Source organism: Neolamprologus multifasciatus, chromosome 8 (assembly GCF_963576455.1).
Source record: "Neolamprologus multifasciatus chromosome 8, fNeoMul1.2, whole genome shotgun sequence".
Classification (NCBI taxonomy): Eukaryota; Metazoa; Chordata; class Actinopteri; order Cichliformes; family Cichlidae; genus Neolamprologus; species Neolamprologus multifasciatus.
In genome coordinates, this window is record NC_140446.1 from 27,409,133 (window position 1) to 27,433,649 (window position 24,517).

General features: G+C 50.3%; 3 protein-coding genes across 9 annotated transcripts in view; 1 reads left to right on the forward strand and 2 right to left on the reverse strand.

Annotated features, from left to right (window-relative positions):
• The window catches only part of fasn (fatty acid synthase), a 27,882-nt gene extending 12,955 nt beyond the window's left edge, over positions 1 to 14,927 (reverse strand). Inside the window, exons 1-25 of one of the 2 annotated variants that reach the window (XM_085171344.1) lie at positions 14,745 to 14,927; positions 12,475 to 12,610; positions 10,771 to 10,923; positions 10,511 to 10,684; positions 9,981 to 10,181; positions 9,656 to 9,778; positions 9,454 to 9,569; positions 9,234 to 9,368; positions 8,466 to 8,925; positions 8,066 to 8,253; positions 6,086 to 6,275; positions 5,908 to 6,002; positions 5,490 to 5,624; positions 5,173 to 5,376; positions 4,608 to 4,723; positions 4,362 to 4,537; positions 4,093 to 4,284; positions 3,135 to 3,215; positions 2,638 to 2,820; positions 2,350 to 2,529; positions 2,007 to 2,210; positions 1,467 to 1,783; positions 995 to 1,396; positions 753 to 917; positions 479 to 594 (exon numbers count right to left, since the gene is read on the reverse strand). In XM_085171344.1, coding sequence (XP_085027470.1) covers positions 479 to 594; positions 753 to 917; positions 995 to 1,396; positions 1,467 to 1,783; positions 2,007 to 2,210; positions 2,350 to 2,529; positions 2,638 to 2,820; positions 3,135 to 3,215; positions 4,093 to 4,284; positions 4,362 to 4,537; positions 4,608 to 4,723; positions 5,173 to 5,376; positions 5,490 to 5,624; positions 5,908 to 6,002; positions 6,086 to 6,275; positions 8,066 to 8,253; positions 8,466 to 8,925; positions 9,234 to 9,368; positions 9,454 to 9,569; positions 9,656 to 9,778; positions 9,981 to 10,181; positions 10,511 to 10,684; positions 10,771 to 10,923; positions 12,475 to 12,601 — 4,433 coding nt within the window. In that variant the 5' untranslated portion in view covers positions 12,602 to 12,610; positions 14,745 to 14,927. Of the gene's footprint in view, positions 1 to 478; positions 598 to 752; positions 918 to 994; positions 1,397 to 1,466; positions 1,784 to 2,006; positions 2,211 to 2,349; positions 2,530 to 2,637; positions 2,821 to 3,134; positions 3,216 to 4,092; positions 4,285 to 4,361; positions 4,538 to 4,607; positions 4,724 to 5,172; positions 5,377 to 5,489; positions 5,625 to 5,907; positions 6,003 to 6,085; positions 6,276 to 8,065; positions 8,254 to 8,465; positions 8,926 to 9,233; positions 9,369 to 9,453; positions 9,570 to 9,655; positions 9,779 to 9,980; positions 10,182 to 10,510; positions 10,685 to 10,770; positions 10,924 to 12,474; positions 12,611 to 14,744 lie in introns of both variants that reach the window. The other variant, XM_085171343.1, reaches the window with a different exon arrangement.
• LOC146513251 (uncharacterized) overlaps positions 1 to 24,517 on the forward strand; it is a 234,897-nt gene that overhangs the window by 154,907 nt on the left and 55,473 nt on the right. The gene's annotated exons all lie outside the window — the stretch shown is intronic.
• The window catches only part of ccdc57 (coiled-coil domain containing 57), a 189,414-nt gene continuing 184,042 nt past the window's right edge, over positions 19,146 to 24,517 (reverse strand). For all 6 annotated transcript variants that reach the window (XM_085171366.1, XM_085171365.1, XM_085171363.1 and 3 more), the window contains 6 exons: positions 24,334 to 24,413; positions 24,007 to 24,229; positions 23,210 to 23,310; positions 22,836 to 22,961; positions 22,486 to 22,576; positions 19,146 to 21,297 (listed from right to left, as the gene is read on the reverse strand). In XM_085171366.1, coding sequence (XP_085027492.1) covers positions 21,092 to 21,297; positions 22,486 to 22,576; positions 22,836 to 22,961; positions 23,210 to 23,310; positions 24,007 to 24,229; positions 24,334 to 24,413 — 827 coding nt within the window. In that variant the 3' untranslated portion in view covers positions 19,146 to 21,091. The remainder of the gene's footprint in view (positions 21,298 to 22,485; positions 22,577 to 22,835; positions 22,962 to 23,209; positions 23,311 to 24,006; positions 24,230 to 24,333; positions 24,414 to 24,517) is intronic.

Sequence of the window (24,517 nt, forward strand, 5' to 3'; positions counted from 1 at the left end):
CTTTAGAATCAGCGCATAAAGGGCGTGAACACAAAGCGCGGACCCGCCGAAACATCAGAGTCAGCGAGCTGTCGGCTTTCAGCCCCGACCGTGAGAAAGGCGACATCTCACTGATTCTGATCTTTGTGCAGAATCCGTGTTCCTGCTCTCATTTACTGTCTTAGCTGTTTGGTGGTTGTTGAGATTTCACCTGAGATTCTGTCATTTCGGGCAAAATAAATTTATATTAAAAAATCGATTCAGGATTTTAATGAATCGATTTTACGTTATCCAAGCAGAATCGATTTTAATCGATAAATCGATTATAAAAACCCACCCCTAGTGTTGACGTCTGAGGAAGCCTCACTGGTTACACTCGAGTCTATTAGGAACCTGAGCTTTGGCACATTAGTGATCATCACTCTAAATCCTGACTTGTGTGATCCTTTCTAAATAAAAGCTGCAGTGTGAGAACAGCGAGCTGATAACGACGTCGTACCGTATCCGGTGGCCACCAGGCTCTTGCCGTAAACAGTTGACCATTCCCACAATCCCACACTCTGCCCGAGAAGCAGTCAGCCACACTGGATGGTCGGAGGACTCTGACATCACTTCCTGCTGCAGAGAGTCCCCACAGTTAGACTTTTAAACAGCTCAGATCTCTCTCATATATACTTTATGATAACACAGAGAAAACAGCCAATCAGACGAGCCCGATGAGCGAGCTGCGAGTGTTCGGGGACAACGACACACAGAGACGGCGTGGGACTGACCTTGAGCGTTTCCACCCACTGATAGTCTTTGCTGTCCACAGGCAGGAAAACCGGCTGTTTGCTCACAGACTGACGGCGACACAGAAAGAGGGCGGAGCCGTAGAAGGACTTCCTGAGCGCCACCAGGTTAAGAGAAGCCTCTGAGAGCACTTCCTGCCACTCAGCCTTCCAACAAGAGCAGAATAATGAAACTCAGCTGACAGCAGTCACACAGGCTGTGAAGATGTTGTGTGTAAACACACCTGTGTGAGGAGTCGCTGCTGGCTGCTGCTCTGAGCAGAGCGGGACAGGAAGGCCACCGCCTCCCCCACCGTCTCCCCCTTCAGCAGCGTGTGGAGGAGAACAAACCCGCTTTCTTTGGCTGCAGATGCCAGATTTGCTACCAGCAGCCGGGGCTCCGTCCTCACTGGACCCCACGCGTGGTTACACAGCACCAGGTCCGCCCCCACAGCAGCGTCTCCGGCTGCTGGGCCGGTCAGAGGATCCCACTGAGCCGCAGCGACACCGAGCTCCTCCAGGGGCGCCTGGTGGGGGGCCAGAAGCTCCAGACGGGGCGCAGTCGCAGTGTAGTCCACACGGAGCGTGGGCTGGATGTTGAGCAGGGGCACGACGCGAGAGAAGAGCTGGCCGTCGTCTGAGAGAGCCTGCAGGAGACGTGAAAACGATGAGCGTGTGGAAATAATCCAGCTGAATCCAGATGTTTGAGAGCCTCACCTCCAACACTTTGATCCTGCCAGGTGTGCTGTTTTCCACCGTGATGTCGAGGCAATGTCTCAGGGCGTCGTCGACCAGCAGACCCTGGAGGAGGTCATCTTTAAGCAGGCACAGCCGCTCCTTCTGCACCACCTGCTCCAGCTCAGAGTGGAGGTTCCCATTGAACTCGAGGCCACAGAGCAGGGTTAGCAGCCGCAGCAGGCCGGGCTCAGAAGGCTCGCCGCTGGGAGGAGGTGCATCAGAGCCCCCCTGTAACCCCGGGATGGAGAGCTTGACACCATGAGGGGCCAGCTTCTGCTGCAGTGTGTGGATCAAAGCTGGACACGGAGGACAGGAGACGGACTTTAGCACGAGGTTTGGTTTGATGTTCTCCTCACAAGGAGATCAAAACAGTCTAACAGGAAACAGCTGTTAAATACATGCAGGGAGACGTGAACCAGACAATCCCATCATATCCTCACAGTTTGGATCAGATCACACGTGCAAACATTATTTTATCACTCGTGTGTTTACTGCATGTGAGTGATGGAGAGTCTGCACCTTTGCAAAGCCTCAGCTGCTCTGCCAGCTTCTCATTGGCTGTAAGGCAGTCCGTCTCCACATCAGGAACAAACAGGAACTCCTCCAGAGTGGGCGGGCTCTGCAGCTGCTGCCGGCGAGGGGCTACTGTGGCGTGCAGGCCACAGATCTGGACTCCACCAGCAGTGATGTTGTCAAGGTAACGGCTTACGTGGACATCAACCGCTGCAGGAATCAAACACAGTCAAACATCTGGAGCAGCAGCCGGCGTTTGGCACATAAAACAGTCACATGTTGACCGCCACAGACCGCAGTAACGACCAGGACGATCACTGCTGCTCTGAAGCGAGCGAGGCAAACACACCTTGCTTTCCTTCAGCGTGCTCGCCGACTTTTTCCAGGTGTGCAGCCGGATGGACGCACACGGAGCGGATTCTGGTCGGCAGACGCAAACCTCCACCCGGCAGCCCCAAGACGATCATCTGCAACATGGTGTCCAGAAACGTCACCCAGTTTCCTGTCCACTCCAGCTTCCCACGGTCGCCTAGAAACAGCCAATCAGATTATTAGAAAACCAGTCCTACCAACATTTCTCTGAGTGTAACTAGAATCGTCCTTTTGTGTCCCAGCAGGACAAGAAGCTGCAGCGTACCTGCTGTGTTTGACTCCAAGATGCCCTGGAAGGTTTTTCCGTAGTCGTAACCTCGCAGTCTGAGCTCCTTGTAGATCTCGTGTGCGTTGAGCTTCATCGAGGCGTCGCTCCTGTCGGCAGCTTCCCGGCTGATCTCACTGTTGAATGAATCGAGCGCCGAATCCTCCAGGATGCTCACCTTACCTGAAAACCAGCGACTCTGAATATTCACGAGTTCACACTGAAAGTCAAGTTTTACTCTGTCGCTGGAACAACTAACAGACCTCTGAGGTTTTGCTGCTCTCACAGAGCTTCACCTCAGTGTCATGTGACCTGAGCTACAGCCGGCCTGTGCTGAACCAATCAGCAGCCGAGCGACATGGGACACCCGTTTAAACGACGCTGCACTAAATAATAAATGTTTGTGGATATAATGTTGTGTGATTTTCAGCTACAAATGTAAACGATGTGTAAACTTCTTCATCAGCAGCTCGGCCTGTGTGCTGATGATGACGTACCGCTGACAGTCAGGCTCCCGTTCTCTGAAACCTCGAACCTGCTGGTGGCGGGCATGAGGCGCACCTCCAACTGGACCGCACCTGTGACACACAGTCAACAGCTTCATCCACTGTAGCAATAACAACAACAACAACAACAATAATGCACTTATCAAATCAGGGTTTTTCACAATAAAAGTCACAAAAAACAAATAAATGTAAAAGATGTTGCTGTTGATTATTTTAGTAATGAAGTCGTCTGTCAGTGACTCCCTCGAGTCATCGAGGAAACAAAATACTTTTGTCTTATTAATGAAGAAAAATAATTATTCAGAAGAAAATCAGCCTGAGCTGCTGTGCAGCAGCGTCTGACCCTCGTGTGACACAGTGACGCTCGTTGTTAAAGACAACATCTTTAACATGATCTCAGAGGTCAAATTCAACTAGAACAACATCGATATGCAACCGAAACAAAGACGTACGTCAGCCTCCTTGAAGGTTTCTGGATTTAATACAAGGTGGAAGCAAGGAGGGAAGCAAGGAGGGAAGCAAGGAAGGAAGGAAGGAAGGAAGGAAGGAAGGAAGCAAGGACGATTTTTAAATATTAATGCCAATATTTGATATTATTTCACTTTCAATCTGAAAAATGTTGCAAAAGCCTCGTTTGACGTGGTTTAACACGCCGGTGCGCCGCAGAGCGCCGGCGTGTTAAACGAAGCATGGCGGCCAATAACGAGCGTCGAGGATTTTCATCATCCAATCACGCAGTGAGTTCAGGGATTTAAACGTGTGAAATCGTCAGTGTGGCGTAACTACGACGCTCGGCAGGTCAGAGCTGTAACAATCTCACACATCACCTCTTACTGGTTAAACTGGGACTGACAGGATAGGCACTGGGCCGATCACATGACCTCACCTGCTCGATGAGGTCATGCGATCGTGGTTCAAGCCGTTAACAAGCCACGCCTCCCATACTTACTGGCGTTTGACAGGATGGTGGCCCTGTGGATGGTCACATCCTCAAAGGTTACGGGCGTCGTTTCCATGACAACCCCTAGACTCCTCACCAAGGTGCGCCAGGCCAGCACCAGGTACCCGGTCGCCGGGTACAGGACACGCCCATCGATGCTGTGTCCAATGAGATAGTGGTCTGCAGACTCCGGGCTGACGTCTGTTACATCGATGACACGGCGTTAGACCAGAAAAACGTTTTCACTGCGACGGGAACGCTGCGAGCGCACGTCTTACCAATGTTATACGCCGCCGCAGAACCAGCGCCTCCCGAGCCCGACAGGAAGTGTTCCGCTTTAGGGATATCCCACGTCTGGGCGTGGTCCCACTGCACCAAGGGCGAGATCAGCGGAGTACCGACCGGCACAGGGTAGGTCACAGCGGGGCACAGGGCGTTGGCGTCCACGCTGATGCTGAAGGCAGAGAGCGGCGTGAGTGAGCAGCTGTCACAGTCAAACAGCCAATGAGGGAGGCTCTCCTCACCCGTTCATGAAGATCCTCCCGACGTTGGAGAGGAAGAACTCGAGGTTGTTGGCGTGGCCTCTCTTCATCAGGGGGACGACTGAACACGTGGGCTTCAGGCTGCGCTTCAGGATGGCCTGTGTGAAGAAGTCAGTGTCAGTCACAGCAGAGAGAAACGCTTTACAGCCCGCGTTTCCAACGGTAACGCCACCGAGCCACAGGCTGTCCCTGTAAACATCAGCCAGTAACATCTGGACAGATGTGGAAACAAGCTTTGATAGACTGTGAATGTTGTTTATGAGCTTCAGACAGGCTGCTGAACGCTGTGGAGGCTGACACAGACACTCACACACACACACACACAGACACACACACACACACACACACAGACACACACACACACACACACAGACACACACACTCACACTCAGACACACACACAGACACACACACACACACACAGACACACACACACACACAGACACACACACACACACAGACACACACAGACACACACACACACACACACAGACAGACAGACAGACACACACACAGACAGACACACACACACACACTGGTAGCAAACCTGCAGCAGGGCGTGTGGAGCTATCTCCAGCACCACGGCGTTGTCGGGCACCAGGCTCAGGCCCTCCTGGAACAGCACGGGGCTCACGAGGTTGTTGACGTGATATTCAGCCGAGCTGTGCAGAGCCAGAGCAGAGTCCCACTCAGACTGAGGGATGCTGGTGCTCACCCAGCGCGCCGAGCGCTCCTTTGGCTCTTTGATCACCTGCAGTGACAGGATGGCAGCTCATTAATATTCAGCAGCAGTCTGCACCAGTTTCCTGTGACAGTGTCGCGCCTGCAGGACCGAGCACGGACGGGACGTGCGGCGCTGCGTACCTTCTTCAGAGCTGCGAGCAGGGCTGGAGCGATGGAGGCCATGTAGTAGGAGTGAAACGCCACCCCGGCACTGCGCACTTCCTTTGCAAACACTCCTTGTTGTTTGAGCTCGGACACAAAGGCACTGACTGCTTCCTGAAGATCAAACGTGGCACATGGTCAAACATCTGGGACTACAGCTGTGCAGCAGGACACCGCTTCCATAGTTTAAAACACACTGAGCTGTCACTCATCTGTGAGTTCACTGTGATTGGCTGTAAATAAGCGAGCGTCACGGCGATCACGTGTGTCATATGATACATGAAGCTCAGGTAAAACAGACGTGCTGCATGTGAGCACCTTGATTTGGTGCCGTGACTCAAACTGAACCAACCAGCAGAAAAGAAAAATTCAAGCTGTTAGAAAAACCAGGAACTACCTGAGGGCCGGAGATGGTGACGGTGTCCTCAGCGTTGTGGCAGGCTGGAACCACGCCCTCAGGGCACTGAGCGATGCACTCCTCCCAGGTCAGCCCTGCAACACACACAGGAAGCACAGAGCTCAAACATGGCGTCCGACCCTGCAGAGTCCCATCTGTTAAAAGAAGACGCGCTCACCCACTGCAGCCATGCCTCCTGGAGGAAGGCGGGCCTCCTTGATGCAGCGGCCTCTCCAGTACGCCGCCAGCAGGGCCTCGCTGTGACTCAGGGAGCGGTCAGCATAGCCACAGGCCAGCTCTCCCACCGAGTGGCCCACGATGCCGTCGGGCTGCAGACCCAGTTCGGTGAGCAGATCGATCTGAGCGATCTGTAAGGAGACAAAACACGACGATTGCTCTGAGTCATCGTCACCTGTGAACTCAGCAGCCGCAGAAGGCCACTGCATCTTTATGCTCCTCCTCCTCGTGCCCGCAGATCGCTGCAGCTCTTTCTGGTGCTCTCAGGTCTAATTTGGCTCGACTGTGCAATGCATTCACAAGATTTTCAGGAAACTTGACCTCTGACCCCTGATGTTCAGGTCGGGGTCACTGAGATCCAAACTCCTGACATTTTCAGTAGGAACATCTAAGGTATCGGTTTGAAGCTCCGCTCAGCCTTTTCCAGCTGAGAGGTAAAAACTAGAGATACCACTTTTTTATGTCCGATACCGATATCATAAATTTGTAAAGAGCACTTAGCAGAAATATTAAGCAAACTAACTAATAGGGTTGCAAACTCCCAGCAAAAGAAAATAGGGAACCCCCCCCCCACCTCATGTTTAATCGACGTAATCAAATTTAATTTGATGCAGGGTGAAAAAAAATACACAGAAATAAATTATTTTTCAAGAATAATTAAATAGATTCAACATCTTTCTTCAACAGAACTGCAGACTGCACAGATGGTTCCCAAAGGAAAAAGTACTATAGCTTACTAGGGTATATTAGACTTAACAGTTACTATATACAGTAATGGACTTCTATACATTTTACATCAGATTAAAACTTTGGGTGTAAGATTCAGATAATTATTTATTAAAAGCTCGACATTTTAAATGAGAATAAGAAAGAAAAGTATGTCTTTGTGCCCCCTTTTCCCTGTTCATGCCCTATCGGCCCCCCTGGCTAAACTTTGCTAGATCCGCCCCTGCACAGTTACGTCAGCTGTAGAAAAAGATCCTGGTGTAGAAATAATATTAAATAAATTCTAACAACAGCTGATCAAGCTTAAACGTGCTGCTGTTGTTCAGCCGCTGGTTTCCTCTTTCTGGTGCAAAGTGAGACAAAAACAAAGAAGAGAGACGATCAGCTGATCATTGATCAGTTTATGATTGAAGTAGCAGCAGGAAGGAGAGAGAGAGAGAGAGAGAGAGAGAGAGAGAGAGAGAGAGAGAGAGAGAGAGAGAGAGAGAGAGAGAGAGAGAGAGAGAGAGAGAGAGAGAGAGAGAGAGGCAGTCGCTCCATATATCTGTTGTTAAGTTTAAGGTGGGAATGCTTTACAGACATTCAGAGATGAACTTACACACTTGCTTTACTTCTCTGTGGGAAAACTTCCTCGGAGATGAAATGCAGGTTTGAGGCTACAAATACACACAGCCGCTCTATCACGTGACCACACTGCTCCGACGTGCTACGGTTATGAGCCGAGTTACGCTGCGTCGCAAGTTTTGTGAGGTGCTTTTCTGATATTTAATGGATCGATTACATTTTTTATTTCTCTCTGATATCCGATCCAGTAATTTACGTCAGTATCAGACTGATGCCGATACGTAATATCGGATCGGTCCATCTCTAGTAACAACAACTCTTCCTCACTGTGAGCTCAGACTAAACACTCGTTTTAACAGAGTGAGACGTTTCCACAGAGTGAGACGTTTCCACAGAGTGAGACGTTTCCACAGAGTGAGACGTTTCCCCAGGTGTTAGTTAAAGCAGGGGCACAGTGATTGGTCGGGTCATAAATAAAGGTTTGTGTTGACGTGTTCTATAAACTCTGAGTGGTACACATGGATCTGTGCTCGACTCGAAGCTTTGAAAACAAACGAGTGTTGAAATGCTTCCCTTTTCTCTCTGCTGCATCGCTGCGTCGCTGCATCGCTGCATCGCAGCAGTGCTGTACCTGTACTGCAGCCAGGCCAACGAAGGCGTGAACGGTGTCTTCGAACGTGTCCTCCTGAGCCTCCATGAGCAGGCGAGACACCACCAGCCCCGTCTCCTTCAGCGCCGCATCGGACCGCAGAATGGAGTCTCTGAAGTCTGGCAGCTGCATGAGACTGCGGCCCATCCCGGCCCACTGCGTCCCCATACCTGCATTACAGACAGCGTGCAGCAACACGTTGGTATAGAGCTGCAGCTCTGCGTCGCAGCTCAGCTGCGGTGCAGCTCAGCTGCGGTGCAGCTAACCCTTTGAATAAAACGTTCTCGTTCCTCCATCGAGCTCATCGTTCACCCCAAATCTGTCCAAACATCTTTGTATCGTGTGAAGCGTCTCGTACTTCTGACTGCGTGCAGCGACTCACCTGAACAAACGTACCACAGAGGCCTGGCGGCGCCCGGCACCTGCTGCACTTCCACGACGTCGCTCTGAGAGCCAATCAGAGCGAAGCCTCTGTAGGGCATGCTGGCGGCGGGCGCTCCTGACACGTCGTTCAGCAGAGACAGGAAGGCGTCGTCCGCAGCGTGTTCCTTCCCCTTCTGCAGGACGGAGCTCACCGCCATCTCTGTGCGCCCGCAGGCCTGAAGCGTTCTGGGAAGCTTCCCGGGTGAAGCCGAGGCGGCCGATTTCTGCGCCGGACGAAGGATGACGTGAACGTTGGAACCTCCGAATCCAAAGGAGTTGATCCCTACGACGCCTCCTCGGACGGGGACGGGGCGATCGACGACGCGGACCCGACCGTCGGCGAGGGCGGGGATGTCAGGGTTAGGATGCAGGAAGTGCAGGTTGGGGGCCCAGACTCCTCGCTCCAGAGAGAGCAGCACCTGCACGTCGCATCAAACACAAGAGCAGCGGTTTAATGCAAGAAGCTAATAATGACTCGTGATTCCAGTTTAGCGCAGAGCTCATCATAAAAACAGCAGCTGCAGGTTTCTGCCAATCAGCACTTCAGAATATTTGACGCCACTAAAGGACGAGTGGAGGTGGTGTGTTTGGGTGGGTGTGGCTCCACCCGGCAATGGCTGCATACAGGACGCAGTGCATCGTGATCTGTGCTGTCTGCCAGCTGATGGATGTTTCCATCGTCACACGTTCTCGGTGACAACATTAGAAGACGACTGTGGTGTCAAACCTTTGCCAGGGCGGCCAGCCCAGAGGCCGGCTCTGGATGGCCCATGTTGGACTTGGTGGAGCCAATCAGCAGAGGCTCTCGCTTGGACTCGCAGAAAACGCTGACGATGCCATTCACTTCCTGCGGGTCGCCGACCTGCGTGGACAGAGCCGAGGTTAAGTACGGTGGATCTGGTTAGTAAGAGCGCCTCTCTGTGGCGACACCTGACAGCCGCGCTGACCTTTGTCCCGGTGCCGTGGGCTTCGATGTACTCCACCTGCTCCGGAGACACGCCGGCCTCCTGGTAGAGTGAGCGAACCAGCCTCTGCTGCATCTCGCCAGACGGAAACGTCACCCCTGCGTGAGCACAGCACACAAAACCGCTAAACGAAACCATCTCTCCGATCGGCCGTGACTTCCTGTGCTCCCCTGGACCTCCTTACCTTGCTCTTTGTATCCGTCTGTGTTGTTGCCCGCGTTGATCACTGTGGCGTACACTCTTCTAGCCGCCGGTCGTTTAGTCAGCAGCACTGCCATCGCTGCCTCCGAGCGGCAGTATCCATTTCCTGCCAACACAAACGTGACGCTTTAACCCTGCAGCGCACTCGTGTGCATGTCACACACTGAAGAGAGTTAAAGCTGAGACACAAAACGTTCTACGTCACTGAGTTAGTCGAGAAACGTCAAAGTAAACGTAACAAAGATGAAATGTGCCGACAGCCGGTGGAGCAGCGGCTCCTCCCCATCGTAGACCAGCTGATGTTCTACCTGAAGCATCAAATGACTTGCAGGTGCCCTCTGGACTGAGCATGCCCAGCTTCATGAACTGCACTGAAGTGTTCGGCTTGAGAAGCAGGTTCACTCCCCCAACTAAAGCAGCGTCACATTGGCCCTGCCGGATGGCGTGGAAGGCGTTTTCTAGAGCCAGCAGGCTGGAGGAGCACGCCGTGTCTATGGCAGTGCTGGGGCCTGGAGAACAAAGGCAGCAGGGTTAGAGCCGGGCGCCACTACGGCACAGAGCGAGCAACAGAGTAAAAACACACTAAATATATCAGCAATAATTCAGTGGACGAATAAAATCAGAGCCAGGTCGTTCATTCAAAGCAGTGCAGCTGCAGCGTGCGCTCTCTGCACGTCCTGCCTGTCGACACAAACACTGCTGCACGTCACTGATCTGCAGACTCCTTTGCTACTCTAAGATCAAAGGTCATCCTGAGCTGCAGCAGAGCTAAACCTGAGTGTGTCTCACGCTGACAGCACTGCAAACACATGTGCTGAGCAGCGCTGCGTGCACGTACCGCTGAAGTCGAAGAAGTAGGACAGCCTATTGGCCAACATGCCACGCTGGCAGCCCGTCATGCTGTAGCCCAGGAGCTCCTCTGGATCTCTGCTGAAGGCTTCGCCCGCCTCGGAGCCGCTCACACCGATGTACACGCCTGTTTTGCTGCCGCGCAGCGTGGCTGGATTCAGTCCTGCAGCACAACATTTCATTTTCACTCACATGTCGTCTTTCCCCAGCTGCAAACCAAACCTCAGCTCTCCACGCGTTTGCTCTCACCTGCATCTACAATAGCCTCGTAGGCGATCTCCAGCATGAGGCGCAGCTGCGGGTCCATGCTGTTGGCCTGTTTGGGGTGGACTCCAAAGAAGGCTGCGTCGAAGTGGCTGATGTCTTTGAGTTTGCCGTTCCTCTTTGGAAGACCGTACAGACCTGCAAACAGCACAATGTTACAGCAGCAGGACCCCACACAAACAAACACGATGCTGTGAGACCAGACTGAGACAAAGACGGGAGGAAGATCCTCACGAGGACGTTTCTCTTTTCCAGCACAGACAGACGGAGGACATCTGAGTGCTTATTGTGTGCAGCTCACAGGAAGCAGGCAAAAGCACACAGCAGGTTTATGATCACACCAGTTAGGAATCACCAGTAAAACTTCGATAACAAAAAATGAAACCATGAAGTTAAATCCATATGATGATTAGAGCTGCCACAGACGATTATTTTGATAGTCGCCTAATCAGATCATCATCCATTGGACGTAAAACATACAGCTTATTGCACCAGCAGCATCTGCTCTTATATAACTATCATTAGCTTACAGCTTTAAGTGTTTAAGGTATGTGCTAACTAAAAATAAAGACAAGATGATAGTTTATTAAATTTTAATGAAGTTTGCAGATTGTTTCGGTGAAGTTTAATAAACTCCTTGCTATCTAAAATATAACAGGACACCGGAGTAAATTCTCAGCATCTCACACTTCTGATAATCAGCTGTCTGCTTGACGTTTATTCAGCTGTGTAAAAACTATAACTTTAATCTCAGCCAAACCGATTTACTCAGGAACAAATAAAATACTAAAAAAGCCAAACAATAACATTTTGAAGTTATCTAAGTCACTTATATATCATGTTTAACCTGAGTAGCGAAAGACAGCGGTGGGTTTGAAAACGATTAGCCGGGAGTCCGGTGTTCTCACGGCTCTAGTTAGCCTAGCCCCCGGCTAGCTATCGAGCTAGTGGCTAACAGACGTCTCCGAAAACGTCTGAGCGCTTTTGAAAATATGTGGTGTCTTGATAAACTGAGCAGATATTTGAGGTTTACACAGCTACATTCTCGCCTGAAAATATGTTAAACGTTTATTTTGTGACCCAGAAAGAATAATAAGAGTAATATTAAAACTAACCAGCTGCCGCCATTGTTGGAAACTGAGCTGGGCCGCGCTATGAATTCTGGGACACAGCTTCTTCTTCTTCGGGGTTTAACGGCAGCTGGCATCCTTGTACATGCAGTGCTGCCATCTTCTGTTTCAGTCCGTTATTACACTCTTAAATCCTACTACTTATTCCTGCTCTTTTGGGATCTTATAAAGCTTCAAACGACGCGTTTTGATAGTCGACTAATCGTGACTAGTCGACTAATCGTGGCAGCTCTAATGATGAGGATTAAAAACCACTGAAAGGCAGAACTTTACTTTTTAACAGGAAGTGGAATAAACTGAAGTGACACTGGCAGTGATCAGATGAATCAACTAAAGTAAATAAACCGAGCTGGTGGGAAAAGGCTGCTGGTTAAATCTGCTCCTCTGTTCCTGATGACTCACATTCATTATTTTACCTTCAACTATGTCAACGCAGCTAAACTCAGCTCAGCCTGCAGAGGCACCAACACTGCTGCACGGTGCAGGAGGTATCACATGTTAGTCTTTGAAGAGAAACTCAGCTCAGTAAGTTACATAGAAACTGAAGGGAGGTTTTTACCTGGTGTCCATCGCCGGTTGTCCTCCGTTACCATATCCACACCATTGATGAGGTTTTCCCAGAATTCCTCCAGGTTACTGGACTCGGGCAGGCGGCCCGATATTCCAGCTATGACGATCTCATCCATGTTTATTTACTGCAGACACAGAGGGCCAATCAGTGACAAGCATGCTGCAGTTTAACAACAATGAATGTGCTCGGTGCAGCCTCACTATTCATGTAACCATGGCAACAACCATCCCAACAATACAGCACTCCACGCTGCACCGGACAGTGACCTAGAAAAAGACAGGTCTGTGTCAGTGTGTGTGTGTGTGTGTGTGTGTGTGTGCGTGTGTGTGTGTGTGTTCTCTCTGATCACACTGATGTTTGCAACTTTGTGGACACAATAAAAACACTGCTGCGTGACTGTGACCTGCAGAGCTGCAGCTACGCTGTCTCCAAAACCATCCAGGTCCAGAGTAAAGCTGTGCCAGAGCCCGGCGCAGCATCACCTGCAGCTCTGACCTGCAGCTCTGACCTGCAGCTCTGACCTGCAGCTCTGACCTGCAGCTCTGACCTGCAGCTCTGACCTGCAGCTCTGACCTGCAGCTCTGACCTGCAGCTCTGACCTGCAGCTCTGACCTGCAGCTCTGACCTGCAGCTCTGACTTGCACACTGTGAGGTTGCACTAACAAAGACCAACAATCACACTCACACCACTGTTTTGCTTGTGTGGCATTACCAATGTGAAGACAGCCCGACCACGTTACACAACACGACACAGTCTGAAGGGATTTGGACTCCAGGACGTCCCGCCCTGGGATTACATCAGTGCACCATCTTGACCCAGATTACACCCTGCTGTGAGCGTACGCAGACAATTCGCTAACTACGAGCTAGCTGCTAAACTGCAAAGTCACTGTGTGCCCACAGCTCGCCGTGACCATTTCTATTCAGGGCACATCCCCCTGGTCTCCCCCGTCCTCCCTCACTCTGCTCCTTCGTGTCAGGGCTTCGCTCTGCAGCAGCCACAACAGGACCTGACTTGTCAGCATCTTCACAGGAAGCGTGAGACAGTGAACAACAATGACACATGCTCAGCTCCTTCCATGACTCCACACTGTAACTATGTGTGGATCCACGGGCGCCGCGTGAACAGGAAAAACGTGTTCCTGGATTTCATCTCCACGTCAGTTTGTTGCTTCAACACTGCTGTCATTAAAAGCTTCACGGTGCACTGCAGAGGGCTCACTGATCATGCTTTCTGAAGTAGTGCCAGGAAAGAGTTTGGTTTCTTTAATCTCACTGTGCTACACGTGCCTGTTAGCTTAGCTGCTCATTTTAAACAGCTTTGAATGTGAAGCTGATGAAGTGCTGCGAACGATGGTGACGATCTGACAGATGAGTGAGTCTAAAAGAATCAATGAGCCCTGAAGCACCGTGGTGACCACAGCGCTGCAGTAACAACAGCGCTGTGGTCACTGGACCCGAGCAGCAGCATGGCCACCATTCTGATCAGGCCTCCAACACGTGTCCACGGACTCTCGAGTTCTCCAGGATAACTGATGGCAGTGGCTGTCACAGATGCTGAGCTACGTCCCTCATCCTCAGTGCTGCTCTGTATCCCAGCTCCATGCTGTCACACAGCTGAGCTGCTGCCCATTACTGCCTCACACATCACCTATTAACCTGTTCAGGGTCTTCCTGACACACGGACGCTGTCAGCACCGTGAGCTCAGCTGAAGGAAGAATTACTGTCCTCCAATGAAACTCTGAAGGCAGCAGCGCCACAGAGAGCAGACCCTGGATCAGCCTGTGATGGAGGTCATGGATAGAAAAGAACAACGAGTTCAGGTCCAGGTGCCAAAGTAGGGATCCCCGACAGGATGTGTCTGTGCTGGGAGCAGGAAGTACTGATGTCTTCATTTTGTGAAAAACGAGTATCGTTACATTACCATTCAGTTTGAGGGTTACTACAGAAAATTATATATTTATTGCTCACCGGGTATCAGATGGGATTGTTTTAATAAACCAGTAACACTTTGGCTGATAACTATTTTTACACTCCTGTAACTTTACTGTATAAAGAGATAAATCCTCCAAAGTTTCAGGAGTAGTTAGTCATTATAACAAGTGTTTGTGAAGTAAAAATCAGCGATGTGGAGACTGTTAGTCCGTGATTTGGACGGTCCAGCGTGGGCTCCCGCAGGGGAAACTAATCCTGTCGGGGAGACCGAGTTGGGACACCGGTCGGGACCACAATAAGCAGCAGCCGCGGGCGAGCTTACCTGTCTGAGCCGAACCGACGGATGTTCCGGTGAAACGTGAGGCTGAGCCGCTCAGCACGCTCGGGCATGTGTCGAGTCTTCAGCCGCCGTGGGTGTGCGAGCCTCCGTTAGCCTCCGCGCTTCATTCACGCTTTTTTCTCTGATGAACTTAAATGTGTCACGCTCTGCCTGCCCACGCCACATGGGCTGACAACCGCTTGGCTCAGCAGTCCAATGAGAGGAGAGGCAGGGCTCTGCGATCCAGCCAGTGATGGAGCAACTGTGCGGATGCGCGCAGAAAAAAGAGCCGGGGTTACTACCGGTCAGCCGGCAGATGGGACGCGATAAACTCTAAAGTCATCCTCCCACGATGGTCACGGAGGGAGGGGGGGGGACTGATAGCGTGCACGGGGCGAGGGAGCGTCTGTGTCAGCGGCACGTGCACGCGCAGAGCTGCTCAAAGTTACACCGCAGCTGAAGATGCGAAGGTGCAGCCGGCAACTTCTGGATGACAGGCGAAGCTGGCCAATCACGGAGCGAGGATGTGAGGCGTCGGCCAATCGCTGCAGACCTGCAGCCACTGTTGAGATAGGGTGATTAAAGGGCGGAACCCAGCTGTGACGTAGTCAGGAGAGCTCGCGTGACTTGTCAGGGTTACTGGAGTTCAGGTTCAGAGTAGCGTGATGGTGTAAGGAGCTGCTGACCTCCACCTGTGGTCAGTACTCAGCAGCTCCATCCAGCTCATCGGGACTTTGGCTCCTCAGCTGAGGTGAAGTGTCCTGTAATGGACCACAACAGTCACACTCATGTACACAAAGCACACAGCTCAGCAAAGGACACCACCCTGACCTGTGTGTCCCACCGTGACCTGTGTGTCCCACCTGGAGCCTCAGAAGCCAGAGCAGGTCTCACTGGAGCGCGTGCTCCAGTGAGACCTGCTGATCCAGTCTGCCTGGCAGATTTCCTCAGACAGGATTTACTCACACATCAGAGTGTGTGAGTGTGTGAGTGTGTGTGTGTCTGTGTGTGAGTGTGTGTGTGAGTGTGTGTGAATGTGTGTGTGAGTGTGTGTGTCTGTGTGTGAGTGTGTGTGTCTGTGTGTGAGTGTGAGAGTGTGTGTGTGTGTGTGAGAGTGTGTGTGAGTGTGTGTGTCTGTGTGTGAATGTGTGTGTGTCTGTGTGTGTGTGTGAATGTGTGTGTCTGTGTGTGTGTCTGTGTGTGTCTGTGTGTGTCTGTGTGTGAATGTGTGTGAGTGTGTGTGTCTGTGTGTGAATGTGTGTGTGTCTGAGTGTGTGAGTGTGTGTCAATGTGTGTGTGTCTGTGTGTGTGTGTGTGTGAATGTGTGTGAATGTGTGTGAATGTGTGTGTGTCTGTGTGTGAATGTGTGTGAGTGTGTGTGAGTGTGTGTGTCTGTGTGTGAATGTGTGTGTGAGTGTGTGTGTGAGTGTGTGTGTGAGTGTGTGTGAATGTGTGTGTCTGTGTGTGTGAGTGTGTGTGTGAGTGTGTGTGAATGTGTGTGAATGTGTGTGTGAGTGTGTGTGTCTGTGTGTGAGTGTGTGTGTCTGTGTGTGTCTGTGTGTGAATGTGTGTGAGTGTGTGTGTCTGTGTGTGTCTGTGTGTGAATGCGTGTGTGTCTGTGTGTGAGTGTGTGTGTGTCTGTGTGTGAATGTGTGTGTCTGTGTGTGTGAGTGTGTGTGTCTGTGTGTGTGAGTGTGTGTGTCTGTGTGTGAATGTGTGTGAGTGTGTGTGTCTGTGTGTGAATGTGTGTGTGTCTGAGTGTGTGAGTGTGTGTCAATGTGTGTGTGAGTGTGTGTGTCTGTGTGTGAGTGTGTGTGTGTCTGTGTGTGTCTGTGTGTGAATGTGTGTGTGTCTGTGTGTGAATGTGTGTGAGTGTGTGTGAGTGTGTGTGTCTGTGTGTGAATGTGTGTGTGTGTGTGAGAGAGTGTGTGTGAGTGTGTGTGTGAGTGTGTGTGTCTGTGTGTGTGAGTGTGTGTGTGAGTGTGTGTGAATGTGTGTGTGAGTGTGTGTGAATGTGTTTGAGTGTGTGTGAATGTGTGTGAATGTGTGTGTGTGTGTCTGTGTGTGAGTGTGTGTGTGTCTGTGTGTGAATGTGTGTGTGAATGTGTGTGAGTGTGTCTGTGTGTGTCAATGGTTGTGAATGTGTGTGAGTGTGTGTCTGTGTGTGAATGTGTGTCTGTGTGTGAGTGTGTGTGTGTGTGCGAATGTGTGTGAGTGTGTGTGAATGTGTGTGTGTGTGTCAATGTGTGTGTGTGTGTGTGAATGTGTGTGAGTGTGTCAATGTGTGTGAGTGTGTGTGTCTGTGTGTGTGTGTGTCTGTGTGTGAGTGTGTGTCTGTGTGTGTGAGTGTGTGTGTGTGAATGTGTGTGAGCGTGTGTGTGTGTGTGTGTGTGTCTGTGTGTGTCAATGTGTGTGAATGTGTGTGAGTGTGTGTGTGTCAATGTGTGTGAGTGTGTGTGTCTGTGTGTGAGTGTGTGTGTGAGTGTGTGTGAGTGTGTGTGTGTGTGTGAGTGTGTGTGTGTGTCTGTGTGTGAGTGTGTGTGTCTGTGTGTGTGAGTGTGTGTGTGTCTGTGTGTGAGAGTGTGTGTGTGTCAATGTGTGTGAGTGTGTGTCTGTGTGTGAGAGTGTGTGTGTGTCAATGTGTGTGAGAGTGTGTGTGTGTCTGTGTGTGAGTGTGTGTCTGTGTGTGAGTGTGTGTGTCTGTGTGTGTGAGTGTGTGTGTGTCTGTGTGTGAGAGTGTGTGTGTGTCAATGTGTGTGAGTGTGTGTCTGTGTGTGTGAGTGTGTGTGTGTCAATGTGTGTGAGTGTGTGTGTGTGTGTCAATGTGTGTGACTGTGTGTGTGTGTCTGTGTGTGAGTGTGTGTGTGTGTGTCTGTGTGTGTGAGTGTGTGTGTGTGTGAATGTGTGTGTGTGTGTGTGTCTGTGTGTGAGTGTGTGTGTCTGTGTGTGTGTGTGTGTGTGTCTGTGTGTGAGAGTGTGTGTGTCTGTGTGTGAGAGTGTGTGTCTGTGTGTGAGTGTGTGTGTGTCTGTGTGTGTGAGTGTGTGAGTGTGTGTGTGTGTGTCTGTGTGTGTGAGTGTGTGTGAATGTGTGTGTGTGTGTGTCTGTGTGTGAGAGTGTGTGTCTGTGTGTGAGTGTGTGTGTGTCTGTGTGTGAGAGTGTGTGTGTGAGAGTGTGTGTGTCTGTGTGTGAGTGTGTGTGTGTGAGTGTGTGTCTGTGTGTGAGTGTGTGTGTGTGTGATTGTGAGTGTGTGTGTCTGTGTGTGTCTGTGTGTGAGTGTGTGTGTGTGTCAATGTGTGTGAGTGTGAGTGTGTGTGTGTCAATGTGTGTGAGTGTGTGTGTGTGTGTCTGTGTGTGAGTGTGTGTGTGAGTGTGTGTGAGTGTGTGTGTGTGTGTGAGTGTGTGTGTGTGTCTGTGTGTGAGTGTGTGTGTCTGTGTGTGTGAGTGTGTGTGTGTCTGTGTGTGAGAGTGTGTGTGTGTCAATGTGTGTGAGTGTGTGTCTGTGTGTGAGAGTGTGTGTGTGTCAATGTGTGTGAGTGTGTGTGTGTGTCTGTGTGTGAGTGTGTGTGTGTGTCTGTGTGTGAGTGTGTGTGTCTGTGTGTGTGAGTGTGTGTGTGTCTGTGTGTGAGAGTGTGTGTGTGTCAATGTGTGTGAGTGTGTGTCTGTGTGTGAGAGTGTGTGTGTGTCAATGTGTGTGAGTGTGTGTGTGTGTGTGTCAATGTGTGTGACTGTGTGTGTGTGTCTGTGTGTGAGTGTGTGTGTGTGTGTCTGTGTGTGTGAGTGTGTGAATGTGTGTGTGTGTGTGTGTCTGTGTGTGAGTGTGTGTGTCTGTGTGTGTGAGAGTGTGTGTGTCTGTGTGTGAGTGTGTGTGTGTCTGTGTGTGTGAGTGTGTGAGTGTGTGTGTGTGTCTGTGTGTGTGAGTGTGTGTGAATGTGTGTGTGTGTGTGTGTCTGTGTGTGAGAGTGTGTGTCTGTGTGTGAGTGTGTGTGTGTCTGTGTGTGAGAGTGTGTGTGTGAGAGAGTGTGTGTCTGTGTGTGAGTGTGTGTGTGTGAGTGTGTGTCTGTGTGTGAGTGTGTGTGTGTGTGATTGTGAGTGTGTGTGTCTGTGTGTGAGTGTGTGTGTGTGTCAATGTGTGTGAGTGTGTGTCAATGTGTGTGTGTGTGTGTGTCTGTGTGTGAATGTGTGTGTCTGTGTGTGAATGTGTGTGTGTGTGAGTGTGTGTGAGTGTGTGTTTGTGTGTCTGTGTGTGTCTGTGTGTGAGTGTGTGTGTGTGTCAATGTGTGTGAGTGTGTGTGTCTGTGTGTGTGAATCTGTGTGTCTGTGTGTGTGTCTGTGTGTGAATGTGTGTGTCTGTGTGTATGAGTGAGTGTGTGTGAGTGTGTCTGTGTGTGTCAATGTGTGTGAACACAGTGCAGGTCTGTGGATGGATGATGGCTCAGGTACAGCTCGTGTTCATGTCACACCCACAGTAAAGCCTGTCTGTGGATCCTCAGGGCTGCCTGACAAAGTGCTCTTGGGCAAACGTTCAAGCTGAGTCTGCATCCATGTGAGTGCTGCAGGCAGTGATACAAGCACTCAGAGTTCAGGTGTGTCTCGCTGTCACGCAGCATTCACCTGTGTGTCCCTAAACCAGTGCTGCCACACAGGAGATCCTGATGATGGTTCACTTTGTGTCGATACACTTTGTGCACTTTGTGTATTTCACAGATCAGCGTTTCCCAGGTTTCCCACATAATATAATGAAAGTGAAGGGGACAGACCCAAACAACACAGTGGGTCAGTGTACAAAATTAGCAGTGTGTAACACCTGTTTGGTATCTGGGAATATCAGGAATAAAAGGACGGACAAAGGTTTACTGAGAGGTGAGAGGACATGTGGCAGCTGATATCATAGGGAGCATATGGAATATGGTCTCCAGCACTTATAAAATCTCTATCCCAGGGGGGAAACACACTTCCTGTTTCAACAACATGTAACAGGAGTGGGTTTCTGAACCTGAGGAGAAACAGCTGGTCGTGTTTCACAAAGAAGCTGCCTGTAGATTTGATCACGTGTCTGTTAAACCATGAAGACAGAGTGTTTAGAGTTCACCACAGCAAGTTGTTTTATTTCCATGCAAACCTGTCAGTGATTGTTTCTGTCACAGACACACATCTGTCAGCTCTGATCCACACCCACAGTGTACGCTGACGACCCAGCTGATCTCTGTGGTAAAGCAGAGACTTTCTCGGGGATGACGCATGTTTGAAGCTGCTCGTGTGGAAGCGTGGTCTGCTGCAACAGTGTTTGTGTGCGACTGTCCTCGTGTGCAGAGACGGATGAACAGCAGAGAGAATTACACACAACAAAACCTGAAACCTCCCACTAGAAGGACATGAAGATGTACTGAAGGACAACCAGACTGGAACAATGATGGGGACACATTTTAAAAGTAAAGGATTTATTCATGAGTACGTGACTTTATGTTGGAGTTCTAACCCACTGATCAGTGTTGCTTCCTCAGGTTGGTTGACTCTAGTTTAGCTTCAGGTTTATTAGTTTCCTCCACGTGTCTTTACCTTTTTGTCCATGGTTCTTTGTGTCTGTGTCAGTGTCACGTTTCCTGTTTTATTTTGACAGTCCCTTACTGTGGCTCTGTCCAGCTGTGTCCCCCGTGGTGTCCACTCTGCCTCGTCCCCTCGTGTGTGTTTAAGGCCTCGTGCTGTTTGCTCCTGTGTGTTCTGTGTCTCTGTAGTTCCTTCAGGTATTGGATCTGACAGAGTGTGAGAGCGCAGCAATAAAGCTGTAACGCTCCTTAAAATCATGAATATTCCTCCCTGAAACTCTCACGTTCAACACGTTTGATTTCTCTTCAGCTTTTTGCTGGTCAGGGTTTGTTTTCTCCTTCTGCTGCAGTGACAAACAATCACATCTTATCCAGTGTAACCTGTTTGTTGTATAGCTTCATTGTCGGTCAGTCATAGTTGTCCTGTTGTGTTATTCGAGTTCTGCTTCCTGCTCAGTTTGATGGACTCTGTGGTTCAGCTCCAGTTTCAGGTCTTTGGTCCCTTGAGTGTTTCTCATCCGTCCTGTCTCTGTCTCGTTTGTCTCTGTCTCGTTTGTCTCTGTCCTGCAGTGTCTTTGTCTTTGTGTTCATGTTTACTGTGAGTGTTCTTGTGTTTGTGGGCTGTTTCCTCCCTTGCTGATGTGTGTTTGCTGTTGTTTTCTGTCTGATTGTCTTCATTAATCCATCAGAGTCTTGTTCCCTTCCTTGTCCCACTCTTCTCTCTGTGTTGTCCGTGATGCTCGTGTGTTACTCCCAGTGTGCCAGCTGCTGGGAGGTCTGGTCTGGGCTGGTCCTCTGCGTCCATCTCAGTCTTTAACATTGTAGTTTCTGATCTTGCTGATCCTGACAGGGACTGCAGGTCTGTTGGTCTTGGTAGTGCTCGGCAGTGTTTTGGACTGGCTCCTGCTTTGCTGGGCCTCAGTCTGGGGCTGGCTGGGAATCACACCACTACCATGCACCATCATCTGGACTCCAGAGCCAGCAGACCGTCTGCTCCTGAGCCCACGTTCACCTTTAGGAGAGACAAAAGAAGTTGACTTAGAGATGTTTCATTTGCTGAATTCAGATCCAAAAACACACCAACCTGCACCGACACGTCACTGCGACTCGCTGCAGTGACGTGTCGGTGCAGGTTGGTCCAGTGCAGGTTGGTCCAGTGCAGGTTGGTCCAGTGCAGGTTGGTCCAGAGCAGTCTGATAATGCGTGCCACGTCTACGATCTATAAACTGTTCAAAGGCATCATAACTGCCACGAGTTTCAACCAGCTGTTCATTACCTGGTTTGGTTACAGATGTGCATTTATGACATGTGTGCTCAGCTAAAGTGATGCTTCCCATATATGGCAGACATTCATCATCATGACTGAAATGAGGTGTCAGGGCTGAACTGAAGGAGATAAACGGTAAGTGGACGCGTTCTTATTTAGCGCTGTTCTGCTGTAACTGAGCACTCAGTGCTTTCTGCAGTCTCCTCCATCCACACAGCCACTTTAAGGACTTTCTAACATTCACGGAGCAACTTGGGCCCAACGATGTTTCACGTGCAGACTGGAGACGACCTGCTGGATGGACAAGAAGATTTGTGGCTGTGGTCCGAGTTAGAGATGGTCTGTAGCTCACCGTGACCTCCTCTACCTGCTGAACCTCCCAGAAACATTGGCTCAAATAAGCCATCAGTCTCAGAGTTCACTGTTGGATGTCGGTAAACACAGACTCACGTTTCTCCCACAGTGGAACTTTCACACAAGAGAGCAGCACTGTTGCTTTAGCAGCTCTCACAGACATCTCTAACTCATCGCTGCCTTTATCAACACACCATTCAAACTTTGTGCTTTGTTTTTCTGGTTTCACAATTGTTGACTGCTATGATGCCAATCACTGCAAGTCAGCCTTATCTGGTTGGGAAATTGTTCCCTGGAGCGCTGACAGTACGAGGCCACACGTTGAGCAACAGCTGATCTGTCGCTGACACTGGGAGCAGAGTTTATTCCAGTAACAGAGTAACTGTACTTATGATCACAAACTAGATACAAAATGAGATGAAATGAATGTTTGTGATGTACTGGCTGTGGAGACTCAGTGCTCTGACTACACTACAGTGATGTGCACAGACTGCGAGTTCACAGGTTCTTTATACTGCGCCTCCTCACAGCGCTGGCCTGCAGGCACAGATAAGTGCATCGAGGGGAGGATGTGGATACCTTCTGAGTCCGTAAGTCCACGATCCAGCGTGTCCCACAGCATCGTTAATGAGCACAGCGATTCATGCGACACAGTCCTGGACAAGTGCAGCTGTGACCGTGAAGAAGAAGAAGAGTTATTTTACACCACGGCTGAGTGAATCACACATTTACTCTTCTGATGTTTACTACTTCATTAATATATACACACACAAACGTGTACGTGCATTTACAGCATGCAGCATTTTTCCAGTGTTACTTAACCACAGGCCATTCAGGAACCTCAGCATTAGCATGTTGGAGGAGAACACGTCCATCATGCAGGGAGTGAACAGGCCAGCTGGGCTTGGCTGTGCATTAATGCATCTCACCTCAGACGTGTCTCTGGGTTTGAGCCCACGGCAAGTGTTCGCAGTCCCTTTGAAGGAAGCCTGGCTCTTTGTTGGTGGGCTGTGCTGTTCAGCAGCAGCTCTCTGCATCAGTGCATACTGCAGCTCCTGATGGCACAAACACACTGACACTGTGCAGCACAGACACGGACGTGTTCTTATTAAAGTAAAGCACATACTTTCCCCTCAAGTAAAAACCTCAGATTTTTAATTTGAACACATTTGCACAAAGCGCAGCCTGCACTCATGTGTCAGTGTGATACTGAGGGACGGCATTTGTATCCATTTCAAATGACACCTACAGCAAAGTAACACATTCAAACCTGCTGGAGACGAGGACGCTGTTGAGCAGATACCTGAGTGGTGAGCTGGTACTGCAGCTGTTCCACAGCAGAAAGGCGGCCATGGTGGTCTGCTAGTTTCTCTGTGGGGGTGTCCTTCTCCAGCCCCCCCGGTGCTGTTGGACACACAGAGATATGTAAGGACCTCTGACTGCTTCATGAGTCTGTCTGCAAACACAGAATATATCATCCACCTGTGGAAACAAACACCACACATGCTAATAACAGTCCATACGTGAGTCTGAATCACTTTTCTATGTAACTTTTCCCACTGCAGCCCCACACAGCTGTGTCTGAATCCATCCAGTAATAAAACAGCACGTTTTACACATGTGATACAGGTGTGACTCCAACATCCTGGGACTCTAAATGCAGGCCCTGAGCTGTCTTACATTCCTAAAAGGAGGAAACAGCAGGAAAAGCCACGTCAGTGCCAACAGGAAGTGAATAAAAGAAGGCTAACTGGTCAGGTGGAGTGATGTCAGACTGAGAGGATGACGATCAGGTACGTGCTGTTCCTAACTGTGTGATTTCACCTGCAGTATCTGAACTCACAGGTGCTCACATTCCTTCTCTAAAGGAAACTTCATTGTGTCCTTTATTGCCTCCTTTAGCATACGATTAGCATTCTTTACAACAGCAGAGTAAATAAGCGACACACCATCCGACTATTCTCAAGAGGAAACGTGTGACTGTGCAGGTCCAGTTTGATGTTGTGCTGCCAGCGTCTCAGTTTGTCCTTAAATTCATTTATGCTTCCAGTGAACTGGGCTGCAGGCTCCCTGTGTGCAGTGACGGGCGTGTAACTCTACCCTGCCGTCCGTCGGCGGCCATCTGGGCACGGAGGCGGTTGCCCAGCGCTATCAGCTGCTGTTTCTCTCTGCTCAAACGGGCGATGCAGGACGCCGCCTGCTTCAGCCTGACGCGAAGGAGCTGGGGGTCGTTCTTAGCAGGATGGACGCTCTTAGACACGCCACACATCAGAGCTGCTTTCACGTACTTGCTGTCTCCTTGGAGCTGCTGCACCAGTGTCCTCTGGAAAGATGATGATGAAACCATTTTGTGCTTTCTAACAGTGATGGGTTAAGCAGATCGGTGGCTCCACCTCCTCTGACAGATCAATAAACCTCCTGTAGTACCTGCTGCGTGATGTCATTGGAAGCTGACTCCACACGTGTCACAGCGGGACGCCTGCCACGTTCATCCAGACACGAACCACCTGAGGAGCACGGCACAAATATGATGCAGTGATGTGAGGGAGACCATGTGACCAACAAACGTCAAAGATACAGACGAACATGTTCAGCAGCCACAAACACGTCT